The sequence below is a fragment of the Oryzias latipes genome, chromosome 13 (assembly GCF_002234675.1).
Source record: "Oryzias latipes chromosome 13, ASM223467v1".
In the NCBI taxonomy this organism is placed as follows: domain Eukaryota; kingdom Metazoa; phylum Chordata; class Actinopteri; order Beloniformes; family Adrianichthyidae; genus Oryzias; species Oryzias latipes.
Window position 1 is genome coordinate 21,809,949 of NC_019871.2, and position 26,781 is coordinate 21,836,729.

Genomic DNA, 26,781 nt, shown 5'->3' on the forward strand with positions numbered 1-26,781 from the left:
GTACCCATAATGCTCCAACAATCCATCAAGGGCTACAGCTATGTAGGTTACGAAAGTTGAACATGAGCGCCGTGTACCACAGAAAATCACACTGAGGTCAGTAAGCACAACCAGAATTCATACTTAAGGCGTGCTGGATTATAAGTTGGACTGTCTTTTACCGAACCGAAACTCACAGACTTTAAGTTTGCCATATAGCCAAAAAATCTGGTAAACATCATTTACTAGTCCTTATATTTTTAATATTAGCTCTTTAAATGTATGAATTTCCGTCTTTTATTTTGAAGGGAAATAATGTCAACCTGTCAAAAGTTATAAACAATTTCATATTTAAAAAAACATACATTCATCTTTATGATTATGGTTTATTCATAAAAAAAACAAAGTTCTATTATATTTATATCCTAATAGTAACAATAACATAAATGTGAATTCGACCTGGATGGCTCTATGAGTGTTGCGATTTGTAGATAGAACCTTGATCTAAACAAAGTCAACTAAAACTTGTTTTATCATCATGAACCATCTCATTACGCGAAACTGAATTTTTCATTGGAGACTTTGAAAAAGAGAATTTTTCTGTGGTCTAATCACTGCTGCTTGTGTATCCGTCCCCCTTTGCTAGGATGGTGTCAGGTGCCATTGCTTTGGCCTTCCTTCCCCTTCTGCTGACGCTCATAATCAGGTACCGCTACTACTTTGTGCTTTTCTATCGGGCGGTTCTGGTCAGAATATGGAAGGACTGCGTCACTGGTTTAAGTCGGGAGGAGCGAGCCTATCAGTACGTCCTCACTCATTCCATCCCCGGGGACCCTGACAGTATCCTGGATGCGTTCGATTACTGGTGCAACAAAGTGGAGTACATCAGTAACATTGGGCCTAAAAAAGGTGGGGAGGAGGTTTGTGATTTTAGGTGTTAATAAACAAACAAAAGGTGTTAATTCCTGAATGCAGTGAAACGTGAATGAATATTCTCTGATGGGTTCATGATCAGGTAAAATCCTGGATCGGATTCTCATGGAGCAGAGCCCACTCACAGTTCTGGAGCTGGGAGCTCATTGTGGCTACAGCACCGTTCGGATCGCCCGGGCTCTGCCTCTGGGGGCCAGGCTCTACAGCATTGAGATGGATCAGACAAACGCCGCAATAGCTGAGAAAATCCTCCGCCTGGCAGGGTTTGATGATGACACGGTGAGGAAAGAAGTCACCTTTTTTGCAGGATTCCTCTTTGTATCAAAGGCGTTCACAGCCCCGTCCCCCTGGACGCCTTTCCCCTCTGCTTACCTAGGTGGAGCTCATCGTGAATCCATCAGATGAGGTGATCCCTCGTCTGCGGTCGGACTACAATTTGGAAAGGGTTGACTTTGTCTTCATGGACCACTGGAAGAAATGTTACCTTCCTGATCTGCAGGTGTGAAGACATGAGTAGAGCCTCTGTGTGGTCATTTTCAAATCAAAAATCCAAGAACAGATTACAACTTTAGCTCCAAGCCTTAGTCACATGCACCCATAGGGGGGTTAACTCACATGGGAGCTACATGTTATTGGGTTGTCCGGCCCATGGAGGGTCGTAGAGAGGAGTGGCCGCATCTTAAGGGGAGCGCAAGTGTATCTTGTAGCTTCCTTAAGGCTCATACGACCACCTTAAAGGACATAATGAAAATAGAAAGTACTGTAAAAATAATATTTATGGAATAATTATGGAACAATAATACATTTTATTTATAAGGCGCCTTTCTGAGGACTCAAGGTCGCCGTACAACATATACACTGTATACTGTATATAAAATACAAAAAACAGTTAAGACAACAACAATTTAAATAAATACAAATTTAAAAAATATATATATAAAAACATGAAAAAGTTACTGTAACGGTGAATAGACCATTTGGAATGTACCATTGTCATGCATGTGGCAAGTGTATCATGAAGTATTTGTAAGGCTGACGTAAGTTACATGCACTTAAGACTTATGGTGCTGCTGTTGTACAGTCCCCTTAGACCACACTCTAGTTGTTATTAAGGTGCGAGTCCGGAATGCTGAAGTCCCCACAAACTACACTCTCTCTCATTTCCTCATATTTAACAGTCAGGGTGCACGCAAGGAGCCCTTAAATTATTTATACGACACACCTGCATCTCACCTATTTTATCGCTATGTGTTGTATAAGTGTTCACTACAACTTGTCATTCTCAGCAACAAACTGTGCTTAAGTGGCCTCGGACTTCAATGTTTTGTGCAGGCCACCTGCAGGTTTAACCATTTTTTTGCTTGCAGACAGCCTGTATCATCCATAAGTGCAGTTGTGACTAAGGCTTCAAGGACCAATGTTGGGTTATTTTGTGCTGTGCACACCTTTAGCCGACTTTTACAAGATAAATCCATTTGGGCTCCTCTGTCACTTCCTTATGTTGTGCTGCAGATGCTCGAGGAATGTGGCCTGCTGGGAAAAGGATCTGTGATTCTGGCTGACAATGTGCTGTTTCCCGGGGCTCCAAAGTTCCTCAGATACATTCGCAAGAGTGGTCTGTATGAGTGGAAGATCCACAGAGCAATGCTGGAATACAGCAAAGGCATTCGGGATGGGATGGCAGAGCTGGTGTTTCAGGGAATTAAGTAAACTTCCACACATTTATAAAATCCCTAAAAATGCAGTCGAATATTCAAGTTATGATTGAGTGAAACTATGGCATGTGGATAAAAACGATTCCATAAAAATATTAATTGGCATAAAACTGTAAATTTAGTAAGAGCTTTTTAACCTAATTATTGTCATTTTTAAAAAAAACTTACAAAAGTACCATGTATAAATCAGATTTCTATGATAAATGAAATTGTGATGAATTGTTTCTTACAATAAAAATATTTAACAACATTTAAAGGATCAAATATTTGGAAATATTTCATTTCCAAATAATGGTTTTCCTTTTGTCTGTATGCCATCCCGTTTTGTTTTAGATACAACAAATCTAAACCTGGAAATTAGAAGGAAAAAAAAAACAACCAGAATACACTATGAACAAATCTTTTGAGTTATGGATAAATTATTTTAATTTATGTTTTTAGATTAAGCAAAGGATTCACAGAGAGAATTTCCTTTAATGCTATTGTTTGTCAAACAAAAGGATGATACTCTCAATGTGTTTAAAAGAAAAGAAAAGTCGGAATTAGAAATAAAAATAAATGTTAAATATAAAATGTAAAAAAACTGAAATATGTACATCCAGTGTTTTGAAAGTGATTAGAATTGGACTTGTAATTAATAAATAATCTAGAATTGCAATTATACAAGCATCTAAACATAATATTCCCATAATAACACATTAAAGGGGCATCACATTCATTTTTCATTTATACAAATGGGAAAATTAAACATGACGAGATCAAAATGTTAAAACAATGTTTATTATAAATAAAAGTCACTGTAACATATGCAGGAGGAATTTCACATGGACTTTGTGTGTTCTGGTGTATCCTTTAACAAGCTTTATTGTAACTAAACTAAACAATTCAGTTTAAAAGCCTGAAAGGAGAATCGTATAACTTTATGAAGTCACTACTGAAAGAGTGCCGTAAAGGTACACAACACTGCAATAAAACAGCTAAAACACCTTTAAATGTCTTTTTGTTTTCTTCATGAGTAATGCATTATTGTGCTAACCACACCAGTGTTTCTGGTTGCTCAGCAGTGAAGGCACATGACTGAAGATACGACCGGGTCAAGGTTTAAATAAAAGATCACTGAACCACAGTGTGCAGCTGTCACTTAGATATGACAGTTACAAAAGCACACCAGAGGGTTTGTGGGTCTTTGAGGGGACGCTAGCGGGTCCAGATGTCAAGAGCTTCCGTTGGTCTGCAGCTCAAAATGAGACAATTAAGACAATACTTTTATTCTGTTAGAAATCAGACCCCCAATGTTCTATAAAAGGGACACAAACCTAAAGACAGATTACTTGAATGAGACTGAAAATGATTTCATTCTCTATATCATCCACTGGTCTTGGTCTTGCTCTGGTCCTTCCATATCCACCTGCCCAAGAAACAAAGTTGGATTAAAGACGAGTGTTTGGAAGAGATTAAGATTTACAGCTGAGCAACCAAATACTTTTACCCATCAGCATTAAAGATTTGGAGGACAAAAGGTGACATATTGAAATAATTGAATACAACATTAGTTCATTTAATAAATGTGTCAACAATAATTTAATGCCAATTCAGTTTATGTGAAATATACATGTAATTAAAGCTGCAGATGCTACAAATCCTCATGACCCCCTTTCTACTCACCCTCAATGTCTGAGCGGCTGCTACACGCCGCCTGCTCTCCTGCTGCCCGCAAACTTTGAATCGAAATCTTGTGAAAATTTATTACATGAAGCGTTGGATCAAGTTGAATAAAACGATATGACTATATTAGAAATGTTGGAATGGTTAACAAAAAAAAAAAAAAACCTCTGTTGCCAAGGAAATCCAAAAATTTACTTTTTCCAATTCTTCTAAAAATTACATGGACCTGCTTATCACCCCCAGGCAACGAAAAATTAAATGGTTGCTATGGAAATAAACAAACATAAAAGCTGCCATTTTTAAGAAAGTATGCAGACTTCTCTTAAAACAATGCTGTGACAACGATAAGACACAGCAACTCATTGAAATGGGGTCGGTCGAGTGCAGATTCAATAAAACATTTTTAACGTGACACAAATTGCTTCTCACCGTTTTCCTAACAATCTAGATGTTATCAGCATACCTTCATACCAAACGTCTCCTCATCTGCAGCTGCTAGCAGCCTCTGAGTTAAAGCACACGCGGCACGCCACCTTGCCAGTAACCGCCTTGCAGCATGCAAGTACCAATGTAGCAAGTAAAAAGTTTTGTTCCCAAGTTCAAAAGCGATAATCGAAATAAAAAGTTTGAGCAGTTAACTGTTCCGCTTAGGATTGTAAAGGACAGTACGTCTGTCCTTCTCTTGTTGTTTTGACCCCCCCTCGTAGTTCCTGGCCAATGACTGAAGAGATCTTTCGTCATGTGGTTTTGTTTACAAGCTTTGGTCCTCAACAGAAAGGTCCGCTTGATGCCAGTCTGAATATAGACCAAACGCAAGGTTTGGGACTCGATCTGGAACAAAGGACTTTCCCAGTCTGAATACATTCTCATAGCGAACAGAAGATCGGTCGGATTGAAAATGAACCAGACCACCTTGACAGAGCGGTCTGAGAGCGGTGGTATTCAGAATGAAAATTTGTTCCGGATTATCGGGGGAAACTAATTCAACCAAATATGTCCAGTCTGAATACACCCTTATAATGTTGTATTTATTCAAATTGTCACCTTTGATCCACTATAAAGATGCCTGTCCTCCCATAAAACAAAAACATGACATCACCTCATTAATCTCCCCATCATCTGGAGACTCATTGTAATCATTCATCTCGTCCATGTCCTGCATGTCCTCTTCATCTTCTGAGTCTTCCTCGCTGTCCTCCTCATCCTCATCGTCCTCCTCTTCCTCTTCCTCGTACCCTGCCTGGATCAGACATGCAGACCACATCATGATGACTGGGAGAACCTTAAGCGTCCAGCAGCTTCACAGCTTTGTTCAGATTCACGTTTATACCTCGAAAATGGGCTTTCCAATAGGCATCAGGTTGTTGTCTTTTTCGGCGATGCTCTGCAACTACAGATAGCAGATCTTACATTACAAACGGTGAAATGACACAGCAGATGAGGCGGAAAAGACTCGTTCGGTCACCCATGTTTGATGCTGCTGCTCCTGCTGCTGCAGCTCTGCTTCGTCCACGCACGGCCGGTCCAGGTTAAACCACAGAGACTCGGTGATGCGGGGCAGCAGGGAGGGGAACAGCGTGGACATGGCTGCCGGCGGTGCCGCGAGGCCGAGGGTCCAACAACAACATCAACGAAGCTGATGAAAGTTTACAGAAAACTATCAACGCCAAACCTTCCGAGTGGATTCACGATCTAACGCTTTCCGAACTCTGCTTGTAAAAATTTGAGTGAAAATTCGCAAGTCTAAAACTGCCCTTGTTTCACTTTGGCGTCGAAATTTCAAAAATAAATACAGCCGGAAACTGCTGGTGTTTGCAAATAATATGTCCCCCTCGTGTCGTGTCTGACAAAGGTTCCGCTTTGAAAAAAAGAATAGAATGTTAAGAGAAAATTAAAGGGAATCAGTGAGGTTTTTTTAAAATTAGGATAAAAAATCATCGATAGATGTTTGTGTAAATGTCAGAAAAGTTTTTGATGATGTACAGAAGATAGGTTTTTAATTTTGAAGTATTTTTTCTTTAACCAAAAGGAAAATATATTTTTTTCCAAAATGTTACAATTTTAAAACCCACAGCTAATAGTTAATAAACTCAAGTTGCGCTATGAGCACCTTGGTGAAGAGAATCTCTCAACTGTCAGAGTCCAAAAAAGTTCGTCAAACAATTTAATTCTACTCACTTTTTAAACCACTGTTTAAAAACAGAGCGTGCTGACACGTTTTTGTTTGATTCCAGCTGTTGGAACAGCTACATGATTTAGCATTTATTCCCTAATGCTTTTTTTTGGGGGGGGGGGGGGGGGGGTTCTCTTTATAATCTTTGACATTATTTTTAATCTAATACCACAGTGCATCTAAACTTTAGGCCACAGCACATATTGATTCTGTAAATTGTCTAAAAAAATAAGAATAAGCTAATCTTCTTGGTCTTTTATCTTTGTTGGGCGAGTTATTTTAAAAAAAAAAGTAAGATGTTAATTTAATTGTGGTTTTAATCATTTGAGGATCTTAGAAACAGCTTTTTTAACGTTCGTGTTTATAACTTAAAATGGTCAAAATTAGAATATGCAAACTCTACACAGAAAGGACCTAGTCAAGATTTGAGCCAGAGCATTCTGTGGGGCAAGAATGCACCACCCTGCAGCCAAAAAGAATGGTGGCTTCGCAGTAAGGTCCTTACATAGCACACATCCAAAGTCAGACACATTTGTAGTAACAATTTAACCTCTTAGTTCAGCAGGTGAATGGAAAGAAAAATAAAACAATTGCAGCAGAAGCACGTCTGAACTCCCACATTTTTGCTTTCTGTTGGTCACACTGACATTTTATAAGCTCTGTCAGGGCTGTATTTGTGTGAAAGAGACAGAGAAAGAGACCTTGACTTAAGCCTGACTATCTACAAAATGCAATAAAACCTATCACACACTCTCATGAACAGCCTCCTTTTTTCTCACATGTGGGACTCTCTGCAGACTTTATGCGGAAAAAAGTTGTGTCATTGCAGGTTTTCAGATTTTAGATGGCTAGGAGAGGCATTGCTGCCGATCACACTCTCTCAAGGGCGCGACCACACACACACACACACACACACACAGACAGATGTGTGCAAAGTAATTCCTGTTTGGTCTAGAGAAGCGTGTTAGAGGTTGACTGGAGATCCTGATTATAAGAAGATCGTAAAGACGAAGTCTCTGCAGAATCTCTTAAGGTAAAGCGATACTTTTGTGTATTGTTTCTCCTCTAAATGAATTTGCACAAGGAATCCTGCTGATATGAAAGATTATGTTTAATTTGAGTGCTCAGCATGAAAAACATGCTCTTTTCCTGCTTGATAAAAGCAGAAGGCTTTAACCAATCACTCTGTGCCAGACTGTTTTCATACTGAGTTGAACAATTTACCTTTAGAACAGATTCATTCTTTCATGATTTTAGGCTAAACTTCTAACATTTTTAACAAAAAAACACAACCAGGAGTTTTAATTAGAAAAGCGTACTCCTTTAAATTTGATCCAAAACTAAACTGCCGGACATTTTCTGTGAAGATAACGTATTTTTAAAAATATATTTAATCTTCAATAGCTTCTGTAGATAACGTGAACATATCAAACCAAACCCTTCCATGAAGTGTCTAATTTCTGTGTGATTTTTTTTCATTCATATTCTAATTTCTTTAATCTCAGATAATTTTAACAAATTCATGAACTCTGTTTTAGGATTATCGGTTAGTCATGTTGAACTTCTATTTCCTCTGACATTTGACTTAAATTTCCTTAAAGATCATACTGTAGAACGTTAACATGGATAAGACAGTAATTATTTCCATCATTTTGTCATCTTTTGAGTGTTAAGATTTTATTGGAAAATTTCTACAAATACTAAATAACTTCAAATAAAACTAAATCTGCGAGTCAACAGTATTTTTTTATTCATAGCAAGGAGAGAGTCCAGATCATTCTCAGAGCAGAGCTCGGGATAAAGCTCAAAGCTTCACAGGACACTGCATTTCATTTCTTGTCAGTGTTCTAAGTATTAAGTGCTGATATGACGTACTTTACAGCCCACACTAACACAAGAACATTGCTAGCTAAGGGTTCAAAGGTTACTTCTTTTTGTACACTAAACTCATTTTAGCTGAATGTGTCAAATTCTTGTAATTTCTGTCAGTTTTAGATAATCTCTGTTTCAGTTTTATGACTTAAATGAAGCGTGAAAGACAGCTCATGAAGAGGACCTTGTACCAGCTGTTTTCCCTTTGCAAGTCTCTTGTGTAATCTAATAAAGGAAAAAAAAGTCAACAATTTTAATTTCTGGAAGTCACCCTTTGATACCACAGTTCCAGTAAATGTGCATTTTTACTCTACCATAAATAAAAAAAATGTGTTTTTTTATAAGAAATAAAAACTTTTACTTCTTTGATAAATACAACCCAATTGTTGAATAAAGAATTAATTTGAAGCAGATAATATGTTCATTGCAGTGTAAACTCACCAGCATGGTGCTCTGAGTCCTGGTTAAACAGGCAGCAGCTGGAGTACACAGCTTCCTCCACACACTGAACATCACCGTTTTAGACATAAAGTAGAAAACACAACTTCTCAAAGCTACTGGCTGAAAAAGATCTTTTATACTGATGCAGTATGTCTTTCATTTAACTAAAGAATTTCTCTAATGATGACCAATAATAACATCATCTTTGTTACGTGAAAAATAATCTGCACTTAATTACTTTAAATAGATGTTAACAGCCAGAACATGGTAACCATGTAAAATAAATTAAAAAAAGTTAAACTGATAAAAATTGTGTTTTTTGGTGTTTTAAACATGTTCTTGTGGCATTTTTCTGATGATAGAGGACATGTCTAAGGAAAATTCCGCTTGAATATGAATTTCTTTGTGTTTCTTTATTCAAATCACTGAGAATAATGAGCAGATGAAAAAAGGAAATTTTAATCATATCAAGATCAAGTCTTGAACGTAGAAAAATGCAGGTGATAAGCTCTGCTCCATTCTGATACATCCACTTGTAGATATACATCCATGTACGTCTTTGTTTCATGCTGGCATCTTGCTCAAAACTGTACAGCTGGATTGCTCAGATATTGCTTGTCGTTTTTGTTGCAATGGTAATAACAGGTTGGGGGTGTGAAGGGCTGCAAGCTAGAATGATAAAGCATAAACAGGAAGCTCTTATGGGGAGGGAAAGGGGGTGGGGTTACTCAGGTGAATTTTTAATGAATTTATGCCGCTCTACAGAAACTATGTCCAAAGGAACGACACAAGTTTGTCCATTTTTGCTGAAAACGGCATGATCATCATGAAAAGAACACTGGGAACGCTTTGAAAATTGATCAAAAGATGATCAGAGTAGGACTGTAAACATAAAAAGGGTGTCTGTCTGTCTGTCTATCAATTCCTCTTATGTTTTCTTGAAGACGGAACCATTAATGCCCCTCTCCTCCACAGTCATGAAGGTGGTCCTGGCTTTGCTGCTCACCCTGTCTAGCGATGTCCTGTCTCTGGACAAACTCAACATGTGTATGGATGCAAAACATCACAAAGTAGAGCCTGGTCCTGAGGGACAACTGTACAGCCAGGTGAAAGAAACACTCTAAGTATTCCCTTAAACAAAGATGTTAAAAAGCTTGTGGGGAGGGGGCTGTCAAAGGCTGTTAAATACTTTGTATTCTGCTTTTCTTCCTTCTCCTCCCAGTGTTCTCCATGGCGTGAAAACGCATGCTGCACTGCAAACACCAGCGAAGAAGCCCACAATGACAACTCCTACCTCTACAAGTTCAACTGGAATCACTGTGGCGCAATGAGTGATGCGTGCAAGAAACATTTCATTCAGGACACATGCTTCTACGAATGTTCGCCACACCTGGGACCGTGGATACAAGAAGTTTGTACAGCCCTTATTTTCTGTCTTTGAGCTCTTTTGTGCATGTGGTTGTAGCACTAGATGGCGTCACAGATCATGGCATTGCAGCTGTAGGAGGAACCCCCACACTCAGTCTGTTGTGTGCATATTGGCAGGCAGATCAGAGCTGGCGTAAGGAGCGTATCATAGATGTGCCTCTCTGTAAGGAAGACTGCGAAAGCTGGTGGTCAGACTGCAAGAATGACACGACCTGCAAGACGGACTGGCACAAGGGATGGGACTGGAGCTCAGGTAAAACTGATCAGATTCAGCTTTGTGGGCGCACAAAGCCACTTAGACGTGTGATTATTTTACAACACAAACTCGTGCTGTGCTCCAACAAAAAATATATATATTTAGAGAGAATCTATTTCACTGCAGGTATCTTTTCTAATTATTGTCATGATTCTCCTCTCTCCTTTTTCTTTCCTAGGTACAAACAAGTGCCCTGAAGGCAGCAAATGCAGTAAATGGACTGACGTGTTTCCAACACCTAAATCTATGTGTGAACAGATCTGGTCCCAATCTTACGTTTACACCACTTATACCAAATCCTCTGGCCGCTGCATGCAGCTCTGGTTCACCGGAGCAAATCCCAACAGAAAGGTGGCAGAGTATTACCTTAACAACTCCAAGGGGAGCCAGAGCTTTTCCCCAACGATGCTGCTCTTCCTGACTGTCATGGTTTTGACTGGAATAAACAACTAAAAATCCTCCTGTTTCACCTTGAAGAAAGTAATAAAGTGGTTTGCAAGGTTTGTCTGGCTTTCAGAGTATTGAAAATGAAAAACATGACAACTTATTAAAATAAACTGTTTTTTATGCTACACAAATTGCTGACTACCAGCGGTGCAAACTTGTCATCTGTAGAGGATATTCCTAAACTTGAATATCTCTAAACCTCTACAAAATACTGAATGAACTCCTTTGGGTATCTACAGAGGGCATTTGTGGCTTTCAATATTAATAAATGTGAAAGGATGGGGTTCTGGGAGTTGTAGTTTTTGGTGGCTTTAAAAATAATTTGACTAGACAAAATGTTTATTCTCTGGTGGTCAGGAGGATAAAACATCCCTGAAAAGGACAATTTTATAGAACAGACAGCGAAGTTCTACAGGATAGTTACAGTATGCATCATGTTACATGGACCAAATCCGATAAAGCAGCTCTGTTTTTTTCTCATTTTAACCATTATATTGTGTTCGGGTCAAAATTGAGCTATTTTCAAGTTTGAAAACGTGTCCATTTTGAGCCAGACACAACACAATGGTTAAAGGTCAAAAAAGTGGATTTTTTTCAACACATATGAACCAATTTAATGTTAACATTGGCAAGAAAGAGAGTTTTCATTTGTAAAAATTTGCCACATTTTGCTTTTCTTGTTTAGGTTAAACCGACAGATGAAGGAGAAGCCTGCTCACATCATTAAACCGTGTTTTTCTAACTTTTTTTGGGAAAGGGTTCAGTTTCCTTGAGAAAAACCTCAAGGCATGCCTCCAACTGAAAACATTGAAAAAGAAAAAAAATTAAAGCAGCAATGTATGGCCTTGCTTTTCGTATTTCTCCCCTACTCAGTGAAAAACCTGGACTTGTTTGGGTGAACACAGAGCTGATTTCCTGGAAAATGTTTTTTAGATCAATTAGGTGAAATTGAATCATTTTCCACAGTATATCTCATGATTTCTCAGGGCACACTGGTTGAAAAACACTACATTAAATTACAAGTTTAACACCCAAAAAATGAGGTGCCAAAATTGTTGGCAAACTGGAGTCTTGTAAAGTTAAAAGCAGACGTGTTTAGATCGTGAAACAGAAATAAAATCCTGCCGCTCTAAGGCCCATGAAGCTCTGCTATGGGTTGACTTTTCTCTTAAATGCAGTGTGTAGATCAGCTTAATGACCCCCTGGCACCCTCAAAGACCTCCGGGGAGACTGTAAAGCTGACCCTGGATCTGCAGGGAGAGAAAAGGCTCCTCTGCTGTGGCCTCTCTGAAGGATCACAGTGTCGCACGAGCATTCTGGGCCTGTTAGTGGTTAATGTGATTCAGAGCCCAGTAATTATGGGGCTCTAGTCCCCTGAGAGTCTGTGTGCTTTTTCTGTGTGACATTTGGAAAAAAGAAAAAAAAAAGCAGAGAAAACCTCAAATCATCTTTGACTTTTACATTAACTTTGATTCTCCTTCTTAAAATTTTTCTTAAACTTAGTTGTGATTGATTTTACAATAATTTGAAAGGATTTGACCACAAAGGAGGAACTAAAGATAAAACTGAGATATTGTTTCTATCTCAATCATTTACATAACATACAGAATACCTTGAAAATATTTTTTATCTGTTCAAAAACATTTATTGTTTTCTAATGTACTTTATTCTCTAACAGACAGACAACGTAACAAAGTACTTTTCTGTTGTTTTTGTATCAAAGTCCCTCAGTTGTTGAATCAGTGCTTCAAGCCTATGCTGCATCCTTTAGCCCAGCCTTTTCTGTCTGTTCCCCCTGCATCCACCATGTTTCCATGCAACTCCATAGCAAAAGGTTGGGACATCTAGGATTACAAGTTTCCTCTTAGAGAAGTGGAACAACGTCTGTTTTTTTTGCTTTTAAGTTGTAAAACTGGACATTTTCTCGTGGGAATCATAACATTTGAATTTAGGAGAGCTTTTGGAGCAAAGTTGTCAAACTGTTCACCTCTAAAGTTACACTTCAAGTTAGGGACATTGTTATTTGCATGAAAGCTTTTCCTATTTGGTGTGAATTCCAATGAACAAAAGTTCCCTTAAAGTTCTTCCTGTCTTCAAGGCAGGCTGTGTTGTGGAATACGTAAAATGATTTGCAGCTCGTGGGAGTCTTGAGATCAAAGTTTTTCCACAGGCCTGAAACAGAACAAAAGGAAAATGAACACCTGAAGCTAAATGTGACCCAAAGTGTGTTAAAAACAAAGAAGTTTGCTTTTTGGGTTAAAAATGCAGTACAGAAAATGTTTCTTAATTTATTTTATAGCTACGCTCTACAACAGCATAGCTATATAAAAGTTATATAAAAGACTTTTGACAAAGTTTGACCATAGAACAAACATATAAAGCGAAATAAAAGAATCTCCTTTAATGATTAATAGATCTTTTTTGCTTTAAAGGCATTGAGTCAGAACAAGAAATCCCTCATCTCTAAGAAACTCTGACCACAGCATCTACGAACATCTCAAGTTAATCCAGTTCACCACTGAAAATACATTCAGTTATTTACAGAAAATTCCAAGTCAATCAAGGACTCGAGTGTTCCTGAATAGGTTTTTTTAAGCACACCAAACACATTTGTTTTATGTTTTGAAAGAGTTGTGTCATCAGTTTATATCTTCCATTTTTGTTTAAGATTTCAATCTGTAAAAAGAAAACTGACTCTGGAACCTGTAGGATTGAAGAAACACATTTTCAAAGTATTAGAAGATGTATTAGAAAAAAGTATTAGAAACCAGAGCCTCAAATTATGTGTCACAGATGATTAACATTTTATAAAAGTATTTATTTACTCACTTTGGTCATCTTTGGATCTATTTTTAAAGCGTTCTCAGTGGTTCATTAATTCTGATTGTGCCGTTTTTAGACATAAATCCAAAAACCTGTGTTGTTTTTTGGTACATGGTTTCTGCAGAGCCACAGGAGTTCATTAGAAATTCACCTCTGACTTGTGGGTGGGACTATTGGCGCAGATCAACCCGCCCCCACTTCCCTTGCCCGTTGGTGAGACCTCTATGTTTACAAACTCTCCAGCCAGCTTGCAGCCCCTCACACCCGCAACCTAACGTTATCTGTGCCACTAAAATATTGAAACCATCCAGCGGTACAGTTCTGAGCCAGCTCAGACAAGACTTACTTGGATCTCTTCATTTACTTGTGGATGCATCAGAATGGAGTGGAGCAGGGAGTTTATGATCCTCTACCTGCAGCAGCAACAGAGGTTTTCAGAGTTGTTGTCATACAAGTCTTTGTGTGATATTGTCTCTTTGCTCACATTTGTAGGGAAATCAATGTGTTTAAAAGTAAACTTATACACAGGGACGGATGATGCTACATCCGAAAATAGCACTTACATGGCTGCAGACCCTGCTTCTATAAATACTAAGCTTCTCAGAGGTCAATTGCAACACACACCACCCTGTCTGACTCTCCCACTGTCTCCTACCTCTCCTTTTTCTTTGTATGCATGCATTTCCACACCACGTGTCAGGAGCCAGACACTGTGGGCAGAGAAAAAGGCTGAATCAGAGTAATGAGAAATGTTTAAACACCGGGCAGTCAGTTTCCTGTCATCTGGCAGCTTGGTTGCTAAGCTGGCAGTACCTCTTTATGTATGAATGTGTGTGGTCTGGAGAAGAATGGGGTTGTATAACCCCATTTCAGGTTTGTTGATAAATGGTTGCAGCTTCTGGAGGGGGCTGTAGGTTCTTGGAGAAAAACACAGGAAAACTGTGGCAATAATGATGGATTTGACATCACAGAACAAAACCAATTTAACAATTTTCACCTTTATGAATGGAAAGTTTTGGCCAAAGGGGATTTATACGTCATTGTATTGTCCGCCTAGACACACTGACTGAGATGTGGACATGAGAGGCCTTCAGGCAATTTTGATCATTTTGAACTCTTACTGGTCTTTAACTCTTTTTATATTACATGTACAGTGTGGTAAAAAACAAAGATGTTTCCTACTATGTGAAATGCTTACTTTTCTAAGTAGGTCATGATCAAGTTTGTACCAATACTTTGGATCTGAATTTGAAATTGGTTTATTTCAAGCAAACAAAAAAATACTAGAGAGAAAAAACTCTGTTTCTATACATACATATTTTAACTTTGGATGATTAATCATGACTTGACTGGAAAAAGTAAAAAAAAAAAATTATAGATAAATCCACATAGACGTAAATTATGCCATAATAATCATTCCTAATTATTAATTGACATATTTGTAATTATAGTATAAATACATGAAACAAAATCCATTACATGTGCTCTACATGTCACAGATTCAGGATCATTGTTATTTTTGTTTTTGTCAAAATCTGTGTTCTTGTCACAGCTAAAACAATTTAAAGTATGGTTATAATATTAATTGAAAGCTCTGTAAAGTGCATGATGGCTCCAAAGTTGGTATTCATTTTTATGTCAAACTGACAGTCTTACTTCTGGGTTAACAGAGTTTTTAAAGTAATATTTGCGGATCATGTTTATCAGGCACCTTGTCCTTCTGCAAGTAGGAAAGGGCACTCATTTATAAAAGTGTCTACTTCATAAAGCCCTGCCTTGGTAGTATTGTAGTAGATATATCCATAAGTATAAAAGTGAATGAGAAGACATTGAGTGCTATTTGCATGGAGTAACATCCATGCTGGGATTTAGAGGATAATAATCGGGTAATTGCTGCAGCAGCTGCAAGCAGAGTTGGTAGGATGTTTTATTTATAATCTGAGGATTGCTAAAAGAGTCTGAAATGAACTTCTGATATATTTTCTTCAACGTTTTCTGTGTTTTATGTACCATTTGTGTTCATCAAGTTAAAAATAAAAAAAACACAAAGGAAACATACTCTGCTTTCTGAAATAAAGCGTTTTGACGTCAATTTTAATGGGTGTTATTTTATTTTGAAAAATTCTCCACAGGAAGTGGATTTCTGGCTCTTCTGCTGCTCGTCCCCGACGTGGATGTGGGCTCTCCGGTGTGGATTTACATACCCTGGTTTCCGTGGGACTGGGAAGCGAAAGAGCAGGGTGGTGGTGTGCCGTTCAGGAACTGAAGGAAATGTCGCTAACAGCGTTTCTCAGGCTAAATATGAAATTCTAGAGGCGCGCCGTTCGGTTCCGCGCCTCCTCCTGCTGTTGTTCGGGCCGAAGTAACTTTCCTCCCGTACGGACTACTTTTTCTCGTCTGGAGGAAAGCTGGGAGCATTTTATTTTCTTTTGAGGGGGGGAGACGGGAAGCAGCTTGAATTAAACCCGGTTGAGGGGCTGTGGCCATGGCCGGGGGAGGTGGCAGTAGCGGAGGGGTTTCTCCGTTGGGGCCCGCTCCTCCAATGTGGTATCACCGGGACCTAAGTCGAGCCGCGGCCGAGGAACTCCTCGCGCGAGCCGGGAGGGACGGCAGCTTTCTGGTGCGGGACAGCGAGAGCGTCAACGGGGCTTACGCGCTGTGCGTGCTGTGAGTAACCTCTGCTTTTCTAACGGTTGAATGTGAGGCCGGCTTGCTCTCAACTTCTGAAATGCACACTACACCGGGCTAAAAGTTTTAACGCGAGCCCCGGATCAAACTGTTTACTTCCCCAGAGGGAAGTGAGTGGGACTGGGAGAGAGGAACTGCCCTTCAAGCCGCTGCATGGCTCTCTCTTTGCGGTGATCCCTGCAGCAACGCTCTTCTAAACACATTTGCATTCAGCCAGAGGGCTTGGCTGCAGAAACAAATGAAAACAACCCTTCACGGTGGCTCAGACTGAGTCACATAAACCGTGCACATAAAGACAAAAATGAGCATAAAAACATGGTAATAGTTTTATAGTTTAGACCCCTCAAGCTCAGCAATTTTATTCTATTAAAATACATAAAAGATACATAACCTTAATGGTAAAAAAAAACTAAAGTAATGTCTTTAAAGATCCACTCTGATCATCTTTTGATAAATTATAAAAGCGCTCTGAGTGCTCTTTTAATTATGATTATGCCATTTAAACCAATATATAAAAAAAACAAGTTATTTTCTAGGACATAGTTTCTGCAGTGCAGTAGAAGTTCATCAGAAATTACATTTCTGAGTTGTAGACCAGGACTGTTGAACAACCCCGCCTCCCTTCCTGTTGCTGAGAGCTCTCTGTTTACACACTCTCCTGCCAGCTTACAGCCCCTCACACCCCTAACCAACATTACCGGTGCAACAAAGATTGTAAGCAATATTGGAGCTATCCAACCGTACAGCTTTGAGTCAAATGCCAGGTTGGACGAGGAAAACAAAGACGTACATGTATCTATTTGTCTAAAAGTGGATGCATCAGAATGGAGCGGAGCAGAGAGATTGTGGCCCACCCAGCATATGATCCCGAATACGATCTTTTTCAAATGGCTTTTTGTCATCTGCTCCCGATTTACAACGATTCGATTAAAGAAATACTTAGAAATGTCATTTTTTAGCTTAATATTCTTAATAAATGACCTCCATAATCAGAAATATTCAACAATAGCATGTAAAAACACCAAAAACAATTTTTTGTTGGAGCAGGTCATTATAAAGTGTTTTGTTGAATCGTCTGTTTACAGAAGCTAAAGAGGCAGAAACTCTTTTTCTTTTTTGTTTCTTTTGTATTTACAAAAAAAGACCAGAAATATACCTTAAAATTATTCTTCTTTTACTTTTAGAGATGTTTAGATAATGATTAAAATGGTTCTTATCCAGATTTCTTTTTGATAGTTTGAAATAATAGCCTTTTACAGATGTAAAAAGGAGAAGTTTACTGCACCTTTTCATTCTTGTTGTGGTTGTTGGAACCATTGACTGTATATGAGAACTGGACAGAGTGAGTGTTTGTTCACTCATAGAAAACGACTTACTTCCAATAAAATGAAGACAATTCCGTCACCTTTTTGTCACGATATGGCAGTTGTCATGTAGGAGCCAGACAACGTCAGGAAGCAGTGATCGGTCCGAGTTGGGGTCTCCATGGTAACCACTTTGGCCAATGAGCTTAATTTAATAAAGTTCTTTGTGTCTACAAAGTTAACTGAGTTCTTAAAGTTATTTTTTCTCAGACAAGGTTTGTGTTTGCCACATACCTGACACGTTTCGGCGGAATCACTTCTGCCTTCATCAGAGTCGTCATCAGGTGGTAGTGTGTGACGTCTTTAAAAACAGATGGTTGTGACTGAGGCGGAGTCACGTGTCAGACTTTGACAAGTGACTCGGCCCCTTGATGTCCAATTTTTCTCTGGAGGATGTTACTCCAGGTATGAGAGAGCAGGCCCCCTCATCTTTGTGAGGGGGCCTTGATTTGTCCCATCTCATACGGGACAAATCAAATTCACCCATGAAGAGGAAAAAAACAATTGAAATCCGAAATCTAGAAATCTGTCAATCACACATTTTAAATGTTGGACATGGGGGCCAGGAGGTGCCACCGCCTTTTATTGGGGCATCTGGTTGGTTTAACTACAGAAAAATATGAAAAAAGGATAAGCAAGAGCATGTTAAAAAAGGTGTTGGAGCAATAATGGTTATTCTGACAAATAGAATGACTGAGTAATAGCTGTATATTTCTCCATAGGAGTCTATGGGATTTTGGCTTCTTGGACCAGCGGGTACTTCCTGTTTGGAACACCAGGGGGGAGGGGGTCACTCAGTCCAGTTCTCTTATCCAGTCAGAATCTGAACTGACAGTATTTAACAGAGGTTCCATGAACCGTGGAAAAGGGGTGTTGGCTTTTAAAGACAACACCACCGTGTGTCTCCTGCACAAAACTGTACATAGATTCACAGAAAAAAATAAAAGACCTCTAATCACAGCGTGGCTGATAGTTTGTGTACTTCAGCCGTGCATCATTTTATGTTTGCTGTTGTGGAAACTTTGTACTGTATTGTTCAATTCTGGATCCTTTCAGTTGTTTTTTTGGGGGAGAGGAGTAAAATCATCACTCAGATCTACAGCTCTTTTGGGATCATATACTTATTATGTAGTAGGACCCTCCACTCTTGTGAAAAAGGTGTTTTAAAACAGGTTTTTGTAGCATTTACTCATGATGGAGGACATATATTAAAGAATTTGTGATTAAAATTGCGTTTCTGAGTATTTCTTCATTTAAGTTGTGATGGGATCAGGAGCAGATAAAAACCCGCCGTTTTTAAATGCTCTCGGTTGTGATGCAGCAACCGAAATGAAAAGTGGCCGAAGTCTCGCTGCACTCCATTCTGATGCATCCACTTGCAGACAAATCGACACATTAGCATTTTTTTATTTTCCTCGTCTGAGCTGGCATCTGGCTCAAAACTGGACGGCTGCAATATTAGCTCCGATATTGCTCACCATTTTTGTTACACCACCAATGTTAGCGTGGGGTAGCGCGGGAGAGTGTAAACAAAGAGATAGTGGGATACCAGTGGAGGGTCACTTCAGCTCCAGTAGCCCCACCCATAACTCAGAAGTAAATTTCATATGAATTCCTGCCAGTCTGCAAAAAATAAATCTTGAAAAAACGACACATGCTTTTTGATTTTGGCTAAAAACGACATAATCATAAAAGACCACTGGCAATGCTTTTAAAATAGATAAACATGTAGTTGGAGTGGAACTTTAAATATTTCAGTCTATGTGATAATTGGACACCAAAAGCTGATTTCTAGAAACTCTTTGTGTTGTAGATTTATATTGAAAGACTTTCAGCGTTGAAGATTTATGAGTATCCTTTTCCTTTCTTTGTGATTCATTCCTTTTTTAAGTAGCTGTAGCTGTCAAATGTAAATTTAAAGGCAGAAAAAGACGGGCTTACAAAGTAACATAAACATCGCTCAAAGACAAAAATTTCCTTAAGAAAGAAAAGAGAATAGGCAAAATGAACCACATCAAGTGTGTTATTAGGAGGGCCTCCTTTATACCTAAAGTAAACAGCATTTTGAAACCACAAAGTAACTCTTTTTAATTTGAAATATGGTCTTCTGTACCGAATCAACATTAAAATTGATTAGTTAAACTTGAAAGATGCACATTTCAGCTGAGCTGTTAGCACATGGAACGCACATGTGGGAGTCATTCTGTGATGAGCAGTGGATTATTGAAGATGTCTTAGTGAAGTGTTTTTTTTTTAAGTGTCAGCTTTTTGTGCTTCACAACTTCCACATCCACTGTAACCTTGAGTTTACAAAACGGTTGCTGATCACCACTTTCATGTTCCTAAGGTGCTCTGTGATATTATTAACAGTTATTTATATGGATATATACAATTGATTTTTTTCTATTTAAGATTTTCCTTTAGAAAGGGCTGTGTAGTAACCATTAATGATGAGACAGTTCTCGGTTTCAAATAAACAGCAAAGTCGTGAGGAAATTGTTTTGTCGCATCATGTTTGGCTTCTGCTCACCCACATGCAAGACACTCTCAATATTTTTTCTAGCTTCTCGAGCTCCGTTACTTCTCTTTGGTGGATTGGTCCTACTTTGGTTTATTTTTCATTAACATATTCAGTGTTTCAGTGATGGCCTGGTTAATCTGCATGATGAAGTATTATCTTTACCCTTTAAAACATTTAAATCTAAATGTATGCATAGACAGACTGCTGTACACTGTATGTGTGTCACAGAGCCCATATGTTTGTTCCTTTAACCTCAGCTTTAGATTGTGATTTGTGGTTTTTGCCAACAGAAACTTTGTATCTAAAATAAATCTAGCAAGATTGAGTTAAGATGACCTTTGACTGTGAAAGACATAAACAAAATGCAGGGCTCCAGACTGCGACCATTTGCTCGCATTTTGCGACCAAAATTTGAGACTGTGCGACTGAATTTTACATCCAGTCGCACATGCGCGACCAGTAAATTTGCCTCCCCCACCCTCCGTATTTTTTTATTCATTAAACGTGGAAGCGGCCCGTCAATGATCAATGAAATGAGCAATGAAATCATCAATGAGACGCGAGCCCACACGCACGCAGACAGACACACACACACTCGTGAGACTGGAGCACACGCGAGCGCACACTCGCATGTCATTGAGTGATGCCTGAGGCGGCCAATGCGTGTGAGAAGAATAGGGAAAGTCACTGCAAGTGGCTAAAATATGTGGAGGGGCGGGGCCTAGAGATAATCGAGTGCGCGTTAACGTCTGTGGGAAGGAAACGGAGACAAATCATCACAACCTGATATGTGCGTCTGAGCTATGTACAGCTAGCGAACTATTGATTCGTTCTTTCGACCTGCGGCTAGTATACCAGTGCCAGAGTGTACAGCAGGGGTCTCAAACTCGCGAAGCAAACCACGGCTCTCATGCGCGGCTGTAACGACAGCACACCGCTCCCGCGGGAGATGGTCAGCTGAGGAGCATAAATGTCCCACACCTACATGCGTGACAACTAACGGGGCTCGAACATAAACACGTGTGAGCGACAACACGATTTAGTCTTAGACGCACTTAAAACACGTGTGGAAAATGCAACGATAGACGTGTTTAAGATGAACCAGCGCCGGGGGGGGGGGGGCATGAAGGCGAAGCTGCAACAGGAAGTTGGAGTTGTCCTTAACATTCAATTTAATAATTATGCCTCTCCCCCTAAGTTTGATCCGTGATATTACATCTTTTATAATTATTTCAATGTTTTGTGATGTATGTAGCCTTTTTTTAATCAGTTGGTATTTTAAATTATTTTAATTGATCAGTGAACTACAAAAACCCATCAGGACGCATGTCCCATAATGCATTGTTTTGTAGTCTGTAGGGCAGCTTTCAGTCAGTTCAGTACTAAATTTCCAGCTGCGTTCGCTCAGGTTGGGGTCTTGCTTCCGCCCCTTTCTGGTGATATTTTGGTTTTGATTGACAGGTGATGTTAGAGCAAAAACAAAAATATGTCTCACACCAGGTGATCTGTGCAGCGTTACGTCCATCTGGGTGATCTCAAATTATTGTGCATCTTGGCTGAACCTATTTGGTGTCGCCAACATGAATTTCCATCCCCTAATGTTTACATACATTTAAGTATTGTTCTTAACTGTGAAATGACCGAAAGGTTATTACGGTAATCACTTGTTACTAAAAACTTTTTTTATTCTAAATTTATGGTATTTTGTTTACTATTTTTTTCTGTCATGACAGCGATGCTGCTGTCAGTTTACCTTCTTGTTGCATCTTCAAAAGTGCAGAATAAAATCTGACACTGAATTTGAAAAAGCAGATTGTAATTTTTGCATCTATAATTAAAGTATTTATTTACTTTATTTATTTTATTTAGTGTATTTATAATACAGTGGAAATTAGAAGATCTGGTTTGCATGTTGATTTATGGTATGCGCCCCTAAATTTTCAGGTTGTGCCCCTAAAATTTTCATTTAGGGGCCACAGTGCTCCTAGTGAAAAAAGTTAGTCTGGAGCCCTGAAATGTGTGTAAAATCAAAGCTTTTTACTCATTTCTGTAATGAGTACTCATTTTACTAATTTCCGTCGCAATGCATGCAACTTGATTTGGCTTTTCTTCTTAGTGCTTAAGATTTTATAGTAACCTGTCAGGTAAACGGTCACTATCCTGTAAAGCATCGATTTATCTTAAATAATAAATGCAATTATAATTTTCATAAAACTATCTTGTGTGAATATTTCCGTTCTAAATTCCTGACTTCTATACTTAGAGGAACTGGAGGAATTACTTTCATTTGTAAAAAGGCTTCAATGAAGAAATCTGAGAATCCCTTCAGGCAACGAAAGGTTATATTTCAATCCCTTTAAAACTTTGTCTGTTTGACCACAAAAAATTGATTATGGTAATAGTGTTAGGTGGTCTGAAACAAAAGAGCACAGAAGACAATAGTGGAAGAAGCTCATTACTTTACATGTTCCAAAGTAAAGTGCCAAGGACAGAAACTTTTCTTTGGGTTTCTTATCAATTTAATATTCAAGTTCCCTCAGTTTGTAGCCTCCTTCATTTTCTAAGAACTATTTTTGGATGTTAATGATTTCCAACTAGGTCTGTATAGCAGTTGTGCGGCGTAAAAATCAACAAGGTCAAACGATTTTTAAAGTCTGGATTGATCAAATAAATTGTATGATCAAGATAGCCGCCTTTATGTACAATTCTGATGGCTCGTTTTTAAAGTAAAAAAAGATGATGTAGTGAACTCCTATAATTATTCCACAATATTTCTCTACAGTTGGTGAAATATGTTAATATTAAGAGGCTATACAATAAAAGTCTACTGTACTTTAGTATTGTAATATATGTTTAGATTTATATATTATTGAAATACTTTTTGAAACTTTAGTTTGCATGTTTCTGATGTAACACTTTGAATTGAGACAATATTTATTTTAATGGAGAGCTCAGTATTGGCATTGTAATTACAAAAAAAACATCACTTTAGTTTTATGTAGGTTCAAAGATAATTTGTTGTAATCCATCCATGACTTTATTTTGTTTAACTCTGTTCACCACACTCATAACTTCCCTATGATTGTCTGTAGAACAGTATAGTTACAAATGCTTTGAAACATTGAATATATCATTTATGTAAATATTGAATAGCCTTGGGCCAAGAATTGATCCTTGTGGGACACCACAACTTATGCCTTTGGCTTCTGATGTAAATTCATCAATCTTGACTAATTGTTTTCTTTCCGTTAAATAGCTTTTGACCCAAATTAGCGCTTATCCTCTTATCCCACACACTTCCAATTTGTCAAGTAGGAATAAGGTCATTTGGAGTGTAATTTAAGTTATGTTGACTGATTTAAACTGTTGCAGTGAAATGTAAATTATGTATTTAGTTGTTTTGCTATTTGTTCATGTATGGTAAGTTATATCATCATCGCAACATTGAGCGCTAATATGGCAAATTGCAAGTCCTAGTAGTAAGTTAGTTTTGTCTCATATCAAATGTAATAACCAGAAACCTATATACAGACTAACTTGTGTATCTGCAGACACATAAACACACATCAAACATACTTAGTTTTTCTACGCTTGCACTCATGATCACATTGACTTCCTGCTTTGGAACGTTGGAGACAAAGTTGTGTTAAGGAAGTGTTTCCAAATAAACTCTGGACCCATAAGTTGGTCTGAAGTACAGACTTTCACTTCCTGTAAGTTAAAATTTGAAAAACAAAACTCTTTTTGCATAATTCTGACTATTTTGGTGTATTTCTGTGAAATTGTGTTTGTAGTGCACCAGGTGCACATACATCACCTGTGTGTAAGCAGGCAAAGTAAGCCTTCTGCTGCAGGAGTCTAACAACAACCACCAGAAATTCAGCTGGATGAGAGGCTTACGGCAAAGAAGTTTAAAAGTTGTGTGTATTCTTTGGAAGGACAGGAGAAGAGGTGTTGAATCTCTAATCCAAGAGGACGGAGGAAGGCCCCGGGGCCGACAGTGCCCTCAGCACAGGCTTATTGTTAACAAGATTTTTGTTCTCTATGCTTTCAGTGAACATTTTCCCACAACAAACCACATGCTCCTTCTTTCTGTCCCTCCTCTTTCCAACTCTACAGCTACTGAAACAATAGTATTTACTCCACCGATCTGTAAAGAACATCAGCAGGAAGCCACACACACACACAAACCCCAGTGTTTACTGTACACAGCAGTGACGCCCATTTATGGGTTCTGTAGCAGAGGAATCATTTTAGCAGACAGCATTGTAAAAAAAAAAAAAAAAAAGGTTTATGGTTTAAAGTCCTACTCCAACCACCGTTTAATCTATTTTGAAGCGTTCCCAGTGGTCTTTTAGCCACGATTGTGCACTTTTTAGCCCAAATAAAAAAAGATCTGTGTTGTTTTCTAGGACATAGTTTCTGCAGAGCAACAGGAGTTCTTTGAAATTCACCCCCTTCCTAACATATGTGTTTACACACTCTCCCACTAGTTTACAGCCCCTCACACACCCAACCTAACGTTACCAGTGCAAAATAAATTCTGAGCAATATCAGAGCCATCCAGCCGTACAGTTTTGAGTCAGATTCCAGCTCAGACAAGGAAAACAAAGACGTACATGGATCTATTTGTCTACAAGTGGATGCATCAGAATAGATTGGAGCATGGAGCTTGTGGCCTGCGCTGTGTATTCTCTACAAACGTCACAAACACAATCTTTTTCTGACTTCATTTTTTTGTCTTCTCCTGATTTACAATGAATTGAAGAAAAAAATGCTCTGAAATGCATTTTTAAGCTTAATTTTCTTAATAATTGTCCTTCATCAGCAGCAAAAATGCCACAAGAACACGTTAAAAACACCAGTTTAATCAGAGTATGACTTTTTCTGATAGTGTTTAAATATTAGATACATACTGTTTTCAGATTTAAAAAAAGATTTTAACATGAATAGTTTTTGACTGTTCAGTCTCTTTATGCTGTGATAAAACCAAACGTGTGTGTTGCACCTATAGCAGTGCGGTTACAATGCCTTTCATGTTACTGATGACTCAGAGAAACATGGGGGATTCTCCTCAACATCCGTGCAGGACTGGTACCAGGAAAGGAGCTACAGCAACTCCACCTGTGTCATCACAAACAAAATATTGCACTCTAAAGAGGATGTAGCTGTCTGCTCAGAGTTGCATAACTGATTAGAGATGGACACGCTGATATGCACAGCTCAACCAAAAATTTCAGTACAATTTAAGTTTTTTTCAAGTTTTTCTATTGTCAAGAGTATGGAGCAAAAGGATTTTTGACTTATCTTAGTAATAATTTCCTTATTTCTAGATCCTAACTCTTAATGAGACCAAATAAAAAATTCTAGTCTTTGGTGACTTCGAGAAAAGCTTAAAAAGGTGTAGAGCAAAGAGAAGTTAGAACAGCTGAAAACCTGGTACAATATCTTGGATGAAATCTTTGCAAGTATCAAATAGTTTGCAGTGTACTGGAAAAAAAAAGTTGTAAAGTTTCCATAAAAGCTTGCTTTTGTTTGATTTGTTGTTTGATTGTTGGCTTTGGCGGAGAAAGGTTAACATCCCTCCGTTAGTTTCTCAGCTTGTTAAATCAATGTTTTTGTCTTATATTTAAATTGGCTGTTCTGCTGACTCCAGTAAGCATGCGTCCTCTGGTAGAAAGGTGAAGCAAAGTGACTCTCCATGTCAATATAAAAGCTAAGTGTCCCTCAGTGTGAACAGCAACGCTGTCTCACATTAGTCAGGGGAGGGAAAAAGTATAATTAGAGGCCTTTTTTTTATTTTACTTTTTATTCTACCGGCCACCCCATATCGGGCCTGATGGGCTGGCTGTTGGGGTTGCAGTGTGGGCTGGTCGTGGGAGGCTTTGGCTCGCTTCTGGGGGTGAGGGCAGGGGGGGCTCAGGACCGCCTGGAGGTGGTGTGTCTCTCGTCTGGGCACTGGTGTATGTCTTGGGCATTGGACCTGGGCCTGGGACACCTAGGGAGTAGGGGCAGCCACCCCTGGTTAGGACCCCTGCCCTGCTCGTTCTTTGTTCCCTTTGCCCCTCGGCTGGGGGGCTGTTGGGGAGTGTCCTCCTGCTCTGTTCCAACGGTGGGGTTCTAGTACATTGTGAGTGGTTGTTCCTTTGCATCTGTCTTTCAGGTGGGGGCCCTGGGTACCTGCCGGGTCGGGCTACCCGCTTGTACTGAAGCGTAGAATGTGATCAAGAACATTTCAGGAAGCACACAGTATTATCAACCCCCACCCTCCTCCCTCCCCCCTTGTCCTGTCTGAGCGGCTCACATTTATTACAAAGGAGGTTTATATTAACGCACTCGAAGAGCAACAGACAACCTCGATTGTAAAAGCAAAACATGTCCATCACTAGAGGTACTCGGCTGCAATCTGTGTGTTCATTTGCAGGACAGGACAAAGAAAAAGCAAAAAAAATTTGGGCGCCCCAGTCAAACCGCGC

At 38.9% G+C, this 26,781-nt stretch overlaps 4 protein-coding genes across 6 annotated transcripts in view; 3 read left to right on the plus strand and 1 right to left on the minus strand.

The window, feature by feature from the left end:
- Positions 1-601: 601 nt before the first annotated feature.
- LOC101165493 (transmembrane O-methyltransferase homolog) lies at positions 602-3,264 on the plus strand. The gene is made up of 4 exons (XM_004075809.4): positions 602-888; positions 995-1,191; positions 1,289-1,411; positions 2,425-3,264. The coding sequence occupies exons 1-4, from the start codon at positions 627-629 to the stop codon at positions 2,620-2,622; spliced, it is 780 nt and encodes a 259-aa protein (XP_004075857.1). The 5' UTR covers positions 602-626; the 3' UTR covers positions 2,623-3,264.
- A 124-nt stretch (positions 3,265-3,388) lies between these two features.
- On the minus strand, positions 3,389-6,119 carry anapc15 (anaphase promoting complex subunit 15). The gene is made up of 4 exons (XM_004075752.4): positions 5,758-6,119; positions 5,623-5,682; positions 5,392-5,532; positions 3,389-4,035 (listed from the first exon to the last, which is right to left on the minus strand). Exons 1-4 carry the CDS (start codon positions 5,875-5,877, stop codon positions 3,988-3,990), a joined length of 369 nt encoding a protein of 122 aa, XP_004075800.1. The 5' UTR covers positions 5,878-6,119; the 3' UTR covers positions 3,389-3,987.
- Positions 6,120-7,253: 1,134 nt separating this feature from the next.
- On the plus strand, positions 7,254-10,965 carry LOC101171932 (folate receptor alpha). Its single transcript, XM_004075753.2, has 5 exons — positions 7,254-7,498; positions 9,754-9,884; positions 10,001-10,189; positions 10,324-10,459; positions 10,641-10,965. The coding sequence occupies exons 2-5, from the start codon at positions 9,756-9,758 to the stop codon at positions 10,913-10,915; spliced, it is 729 nt and encodes a 242-aa protein (XP_004075801.1). The 5' UTR covers positions 7,254-7,498; positions 9,754-9,755; the 3' UTR covers positions 10,916-10,965.
- A 4,923-nt stretch (positions 10,966-15,888) lies between these two features.
- inppl1 (inositol polyphosphate phosphatase like 1) overlaps positions 15,889-26,781 on the plus strand; it is a 35,167-nt gene continuing 24,274 nt past the window's right edge. For all 3 annotated transcript variants that reach the window (XM_023961492.1, XM_023961494.1, XM_023961493.1), the window contains exon 1: positions 15,889-16,399. In XM_023961492.1, coding sequence (XP_023817260.1) covers positions 16,218-16,399 — 182 coding nt within the window. In that variant the 5' untranslated portion in view covers positions 15,889-16,217. The remainder of the gene's footprint in view (positions 16,400-26,781) is intronic.